The sequence below is a fragment of the Oncorhynchus kisutch genome, linkage group LG11 (assembly GCF_002021735.2).
Source record: "Oncorhynchus kisutch isolate 150728-3 linkage group LG11, Okis_V2, whole genome shotgun sequence".
NCBI classification, from domain to species: domain Eukaryota; kingdom Metazoa; phylum Chordata; class Actinopteri; order Salmoniformes; family Salmonidae; genus Oncorhynchus; species Oncorhynchus kisutch.
Window position 1 is genome coordinate 23526333 of NC_034184.2, and position 8326 is coordinate 23534658.

Below are 8326 nucleotides of genomic sequence, written 5' to 3' on the forward strand. Positions count from 1 at the left end.
TTTACCTCTCTAGCTGATAAACATGCCATCACAAGCGACTCTGAGTCAAAAACTGAACTACCCCATGGTACTCTCAGACCTCCTCTTGAAAAGAAATCAAGCCTGAGCCAAGACTAGACAAACTGTCTCGTTAGCTGAGTGGCTGCTATTTAGGTAATTGAGAAATAGATGCACTGCCTCGGTCAAACAGGCCAAATCAAACTACTTCCTTACTGCTATGACAGACTCAGTTAGTGATCCCTTTGAAAGAAATGGTGGTCATGCTGGTCTTGTCCAGTCAGTTGACTGTTATTCCCACATACAGCCTCCAGTTGCCTCGATGGATGATCAGTCAACTTCACGTGACTTGGGAAATGGTAGTCAGGGTTTATTTTTTGGGCAGCTCACAGAAACAGAATTTCTTGCTGCCTTAATAGGTATTGACATCAAGAAGTCATTAGGGACCTACAATTTGGACTTTGCTTAAGTATACAGTGGCCCTCGTGTCAAAATAAAGGTTCAATAAAAATGTCTGGGTTGCCTCTGAGAATAGTATAGATGTATACACCGACTCGTTGACTGAGTTCATCATGAAGTGCATAGAGGATGTTGTTCCTACTGTGACAATTAGAACTTATCCAAACCAAAAACCCTGGACACAAACCACCACATTTAACCACGTCAAGGTGACTGGGAACAAGGATGAGTACAAACAGTCCAGCTATGCCCTCTGTAAACCAATCAAACAGTCCAGCTATGCCCTCTGTAAACCAATCAAACAGTCCAGCTATGCCCTCTGTAAACCAATCAAACAGTCCAGCTATGCCCTCTGTAAACCAATCAAACAGGCAAAACGTCAGCACAGAGACAAAGTAGAGTCACAATTCAACGGCTCAGACAAGAGACATTTGTGGCAGGGACTCCTGACAATCACAGATTAATAAAGGGAAAACCAGCCATGTCACTGACACCGATGCCTTGATCCCGGACAAGCTAAACACCTTCTTTGCCCGCTTCGAGGAAAACACAGTGCCACACTCACTTCTGTCAAAATGAAGTGTTTTGAGAGGCTAGTTAAGGATCATATCACCTCCACCTTTCCCGACACCCTAGACCCACTTCAATTTGCATCCGCCCCAACAGATCCACGGATGACGCAATCACCATCGCACTGCACACTGCCCCATCCCATCTGTACAAGAGGAAAACCTATATAAGAATGGTGTTCATTGACTACAGATCAACATCATAGTTCCAGCTTATCACTAAGCTCAGTGCCCTGGGTCTGAAACCCACCCTGTGCAACTGGGTCCTAAACTTCCTTACGGGCCGACCCCAGGTGGTGAAGGTAGGAAACAACTCCTCCATTATGCTGATCCTCAACACTGGGGCCCCACAAGATTGCGTGCCCAGCTCCCTATTGTACTTCCTGTTCACCCATGACTGTGTGGCCACGCATGTCTCCAACTCAATCAAAAAGTTTGCAGATGACACAACAGTGGTAGCACTGATTACCAACAATGATGAGACAGCCTACAGGGAGGAGGTGAGGTCCCTGGGGGAGTGGTGTCGGGAAAATAACCTCTCATCCAACGTAAACAAAATGAAGGAGCTGATCGTGGACTTCAGGAGACAGCATAGGGACACACCCCCATCCACATCGACGGCGCCGTATTGAAGAGGCTGAAAAGCTTCACGTTCCTCAGCGTGCACATCACTGACAACCTGAAATGGTCCACCCACACAGACAGTATGGTGAAGTAGGCGCAACAGCGCCTCTTCAACCTCGGGAGGGTGAAGAAATTTGGCTTGGCCACTAAGACCTTCGCTAACATCTACAGATGCATCATTGAGAGCATCCTGTCAGGCTGTATCCCTGCCTGGAATGGCAACTGCACCACCCGCAACAGCAGGGATCTTCAGAGGGTGGTGCATCACCAGGGGCACACTGCCTGTCCTCCAGGTCATCTACATCACCTGGTGTCACAGGAAGGCCAAGAAGATCATCAAGGACCTCAGCCACCTGAGCCACGGCCTGTTCACCCCGCTACCATCTAGAAGGCAGAGTTCCTCAAAACTTGGACCGAGAGACTGAAAAATGTTTTCTATCTTCAGTCAATCAAACTGTTAAATAGTCACCACTAGCCGGCCACCGCTTTATACCCTGCCCTGAACTTTAATCAATGTTACTAGCCGGCTTCCCTATGTACATAGTCATTGAACACTGGTCACTTTAATCATGTTTACATACTGTTTTACCCACTTCACATGTATATACTGTATTCTAGTCAAGGCTCATCCTATATAACTACTGCTGTACACCTTTTCTATTCATATACTGTCCATAATGTCTAGACACACCATCATATACATATATATTTACATTCCACAAGGACATTGCTCGTTCTAATATTTCTACATTTCCTAATTTCTTAATTACATTTTTTGTATTTAGGAACATAAGCATTTCACTACACCTGCGATAACATCTACAAAATATGTGTACGTGACCAATACATTTTGATTTGATTTGATTTACTGGTGGGCCTCATTCCTATCACTCCACCCATTTGGTCCCAAAACCCAAGCCCCAACTTTCCCAGCCCTCTCTCTAGACCCATTCATATTTACCAGCTCTAGCCCTATCCCAGTCCAATCCCACAGCCCCTGCCCTGGCCACAACCAGAGCCCCATACCTCGGCAAAGCCACAGCTCCAGGTCCATGCTGCCCCAGCCTAGGCTGTTTATCTGTAGGTCAGTTGACAGCTTTTAAACTGGGCTTAATGAGACTTAGATGGGTTAGAGGACTGGAACAGAGCAGGAGAGAGACAGCTGTCTGCATGCCCTGCCACACCACCACTCAACCACACACACACACACACACACACCACACACACACACACACGTACACACACACGTACACACACACATACACAACAGGGTTTGGAGCCCAGTCCTTACTGGCTTCAAGGCCTGTTTCTCTTTAACATCTGAGACTGATTACAGTACATCTGTGACTCTCAGTTTCCACCGTTAGGGAGTGTGTGTGTGAGTGAGAGAGTTAGAGACAGAGAGCAGTGCCACACACACTTTGGTGATCTGTGATGTCTGGAGTCTCCAGCATGGTCCTCTCTCCTCCATGTCTCTCCCTGGTCCTCTCTCCATGTCTCTCCCTGGTCCTCTCTCCTCCATGTCTCTCCCTGGTCCTCTCTCATCCATGTCTTTCCCTGGTCCTCTCTCCATGTCTCTCCCTGGTCCTCTCTCCTCCATGTCTCTCCCTGGTCCTCTCTCCTCCATGTCTCTCCTGGTCCTCTCTCCTCCATGTCTCTCCCTGGTCCTCTCTCCTCCATGTCTCTCCATGGTCCACTCTCCTCCATGGTCTCTCCCTGTTCATCTCTCCTCTATGTCTCTCCCTGGTCCTCTCTCCATGTCTCTCCCTGGTCCTCTCTCCTCCATGTCTCTCCCTGGTCCTCTCTCCTCCATGTCTCTCCCTGGTCCTCTCTCCTCCATGTCTCTCCCTGGTCCTCTCTCCTCCATGTCTCTCCATGGTCCTCTCTCCTCCATGTCTCTCCCTGTTCCTCTCTCCTCCATGTCTCTCCCTGTTCCTCTCTCCTCCATGTCTCTCCCTGTTCCTCTCTCCTCCATGTCTCTCCCTGTTCCTCTCTCCTGTATGTCTCTCCCTGTTCCTCTCTCCTCCATGTCTTTCCCTGTTCCTCTCTCTTCCAGACCTGTTTATTTTTCCAGAGGAGATGTTATGACTCACACACAGGACAGGAAGAGATCTTTATTAATGAACCAGGGGAGGGGAAAGACACACGCAGATGCATGTGCACGCACACAGACACACACACACATACACACAGCAGGGATTAAGATAGTTGGCAACAGCTGACCAATTACCATGTGTCGGCAGTGATGTATGACTACTCTGCTTTGTTTCTATAGTGGACTCTGTTGTTGGTTTATGACCTGATGGTATCTATACTTTTCTTTTCCCCATCTTTCCCCCTTTCCTCTCTAGTCGTCTGGAGCAGAATGGGATCAAGTCAGTTCCTCCTGGAACCTTCTCTCCCTACAAGAAGCTGCGCAGGATGTAAGTATATACGCTGCTCTATAGGGCTGAAGTACACTAAGTACACTTCCTCTAGGGCTGAAGTACACTAAGTACACTTACCCTAGGGCTGAAGTACACTAAGTACACTTCCTCTAGGGCTGAAGTACACTAAGTACACTTACCCTAGGGCTGAAGTACACTAAGTACACTTCCTCTAGGGCTGAAGTACACTAAGCACACTTCCTCTAGACCTGAAGTACACTAAGTACATTTCCTCTAGGGCTGAAGTACACTCAGTACACTTCCTCTAGGGCTGAACTACACTAAGTACACTTACCCTAGGGCTGAAGAACACTAAGTACACTTCCTCTAGGGCTGAAGTACACTAAGCACACTTACTCTAGGGCTGAAGTACACTAAGCACATTTCCTCTAGGGCTGAAGTACACTAAGCACACTTCCTCTAGGGCTAAAGTACACAAAGTACACTTCCTCTAGGGCTGAAGTACACTAAGCACACTTCCTCTAGGGCTGAAGTACACTAAGCACACTTCCTCTAGGGCTGAAGTACACTAAGTACACTTCTCAGTTTCATGTCACAACCCCAAACTACCATGTCCAGACTAAGAGCAGGAAGAGGTACAGGGGTGATGGCTGCAGAAGGCTACAGAAAGCTACAAGCTGAAACCTCTCCACAGTAATAACACCTCTCATGTTTCAGTGCTGCCCGCTGGTATTCTCAGCCTGGTTAGAGTGTCTGTCTGAATGTAAACTGTGGCAGAGATGATTATGGATATGATGATTATATTATATGATATGGGGGAAATGAAAGAGTGCTGGAATGAAGACTGAGGGTTTGTTCCTCCTCTCCTCTTCTGTTTCTCTCCCCCTTTCTGCCCTACTTACTGGGGTGGTCCAGTAGTATTTCAGCCTCACAAACTACCCGCTAACCAGCCTACCCTTAAAATACATGGGCTACTGGTCACAACTAGCGAGTGCTGGAATGAAGACTGAGGTTTGATCCTCTCCTCTCTGCCCTACTTATGCCTGCTAGCCATTGGGTCAGACACGAGTTGTATGTGGCAGGGGATTCTACTCATCACGGATGACCAAAAGAAAGCCAGTCACGTCGCAGACACCAACGCCGCCCTACCAGATGAGCTAAACACCTTTTTCTCACGTTTTGAGCATAACAACTCTGAGCTGCCGAGGAGAGCCCCTGAGGACAACGAGGGATACATGCCTACGGTCTCCACGGAGGACGCATGTAAGTCATTCAAGCGTGTTAACCCTCGCTAGGTTGCTGGTCCAGACGGCATCCCTAGTCGCGCCCTCAGAGCATGTGCAGACCAGCAAGCTGTTGTGTTTTCTGACATTTTCTCTTTAGCTCAGGGCGTTATCCCCACCAGCTTCAAGGTGTCCACTATCATCCCCGTGCCCAAGAAAGGGAAAGTAATTGAACTGAATGATTACCAACCGTAGTACTCACTTCTGTCACTTCCGTCATCATGAAGTGCCTCGAGAGGCTAGTCAAAGACTACATCACCTCCTAAGCCAACACACTCAACTCTCCCCAATTGAACTACCGCCCATTGCAATCGCCATTACACTGCACACTGCCCTCACCCACCTGGACAAATGGAATGTTCATTATCTACAGCTCGGCCTTCAATACCGTAGTGCCCTCTAAGCTCACCACAAAGCTCTGGCCCTGGGACTGAACTCCTGAACTTCCTGACAGGCAGTTCGCAGGTGGTGATGGTAGGCAAAATGATCTCGTCCACACTGATTTTCAACACGGGTACCCCACAAGGGTGTGTCCTTAGTCCCCTTCTGTACTCCCTGTATACCCTCGACTGCGTCGCCTCACATAGTTCCAACTCCATCATCAAGTTCGCAGAGGAGGTAAGCACTCTGACGGTGTGGTGCCAGGTAAACAACCTCTCCCTCAATGTCAGCAAAACAAAGGAGCTGATTGTGGACTTCAGTGACTGTCGTGCCTGTTCCCGAGGGCCCTCACAGTGTTCTACATGAGCACCATCGAGAGCATACGGTCGGGCTGCATCACCGCCTGATACTACAACTCCCCCACCACAGACTGCAAGGCTCTGCAGAGGGTGGTACGCTCAGCCCGAACACACCATTGGGTGCACACTGCCTGTCCTCCACCAGGTGTCTCAGGAAGGCCAAGAGGATCAACAAGGACCTCAGCCACTCGAACCACGGCCTGTTCTACCTGCTTCCATCACTCAGACGCGGGCAGTAGAGGAGCAAAAACTGTTATACTGGCCAATAGCTGCTACCCCTAGACCATCAGGCTGCTGAATAGCCACCACTAGTCAGCTTCCTGCTCCCCCAGACTTCCTACCCCCCCCCCCCCCCCCCCCAATTCAATCGATCATACTCTCAGATATGATAGGAGAGTGAGTTAATAGTTTTTCTGCTACTTCTGCATTGTAGTGTTTGTTTTGACAATACCAGTATGTTGTCTCAATGTTAAAAGGAAGCGCTCCGGATCTAGAATAAAGCCTGTAGCCTCTAATACAATAACAATACTAATAATAACACACTCTAATAAGACAGATCCCGACAGATCCTTAAAAGATCCCTTTAGATATAAAATAGGTGACAGGGCAACCCACTGTGTAAACACACTAACAGACACGCTCTCACCGTGGCCCAGTTTGTATGACCCCATATATGAACTGTGTTGTTCCCCTGGCACATGGCAGGAGTGTGTCTGAGATCAGATACTGTAACCTTTATTTTCCATGAAACATCAGGCTTTTGCAAAAAGACAAATAGCTACTTATTTAACACTTAGTTTAACATTAGCCTCAAATGGGATAATTTCACATCTTAAAGACCACATGACGAATTCACTTTAAAGATTTCCCTTTTTCACTGTGCACTCCATTAACACACACACACACACACACACACACACACACACACACACACACACACACACACACACACACACACACACACACACACACACACACACACACACACACACACACACACACACACACACACACACACACACACACACACACACACACACACAAACACACACTCAGTGGTTAGCTTGTGGCCAGTGGTCTGTGGATTCTGTTAACAGGCATTTACAGAGACAGCCTGTTCCATATGGACCCCAGCCCTGCATCCCATTAATAAACCACACACATCACACTGTTCTGGATTTTCATTGGCTGGCAGTGTCGTCAACATACCTCTGCTCAAATATCATTGGCTGCTTTAGGAAGTTCTTGAATGGAAACTTCAATAATACATTATGGTACAGTAAGGATTTGGTTGAGTCAGAGGTTAGAGCTACTGTATGACAGTTGGGCAAGGTTAAAGACAAACCTCTCTCTCTCACACACACTCTCTCTCGCACTCTCTCCAGAGATCTCAGTAATAACCAAATATCAGAAATAGCTCCTGATGCCTTCCAGGGCCTGAGATCCCTCAACTCACTGTGAGTCACTCTGCTTTTACATAAATACAATTTCTTATTGATTGGGTGATTGATTGATTGATTGTTAATTAATATATCAATTTGTTGATATTAACAGAGTCCTATATGGGAATAAGATCACGGAGCTGCCCAAAGGAGTGTTCGACGGACTATTATGCACCGGCAACTACTGTAAGTACACAAAATAATGCTGTATACAAACAATAGCTCCTTATACTAGTTATCTCCTGATGACCACTCTCTTATAGTTGATTGCATTTCCACCTCTCCCTTATCTCGTTTCCACTTTCCCTCCCTCTTCCCTCTTGTCTTCCATCCCCACCCTTCTCTCGCTCTCTCTCTCCCTCTCTCTCTCTCTCTCTCCCTCTCTCTCTCTCTCTCTCTCTCTCTCTCTCTCTCTCTCTCCCTCTCTCTCTCTCTTCTCTCCCGCTCTCTCTCTCTCTCTTCCTCTCTCTCTCTCTTCCTCTCTCTCCTCTCTCTCTCTCTCCTCTCTCCTCTCCCCTCTCTCTCTCACTCTCTCTCTCTCTTTCCTCTCTTTCTCTCTTTCTCCCTCTATCTCTCTTTCTCTTTCACCCTTTCTTCCCTCTCTTCTCTTCTCCCCTCTACCTTCTCTCTCTCTCTCTCTCCCTCTCTCTCTCTCCTCTCTCTCTCCTTTCTCCTCTCTCTCGTCTTTTCTCTCTCTCTCTTTTCTCGTCTTTCCTCTATCTCCCTCTCTCCTCTCTCTCTCTCTTTCTCCCTCTTCCTCTCTCTCTCTCTCTCACTCTCTCTCTCTCTCTCTCTCTCTCTCTCTCTCTCTCTCTCTCTCTCTCC

The 8326-nt window shown here is 47.7% G+C and overlaps 1 protein-coding gene across 1 annotated transcript in view; it reads left to right on the forward strand.

Moving 5' to 3' along the window:
* LOC109898903 (slit homolog 1 protein) overlaps positions 1-8326 on the forward strand; it is a gene marked incomplete in the record, with an annotated part of 149255 nt that overhangs the window by 96243 nt on the left and 44686 nt on the right. The window contains 3 exon segments of the mRNA XM_031835460.1: positions 4001-4072; positions 7445-7516; positions 7614-7669. Of these exon segments, the coding sequence (XP_031691320.1) occupies positions 4001-4072; positions 7445-7516; positions 7614-7669 (200 nt within the window).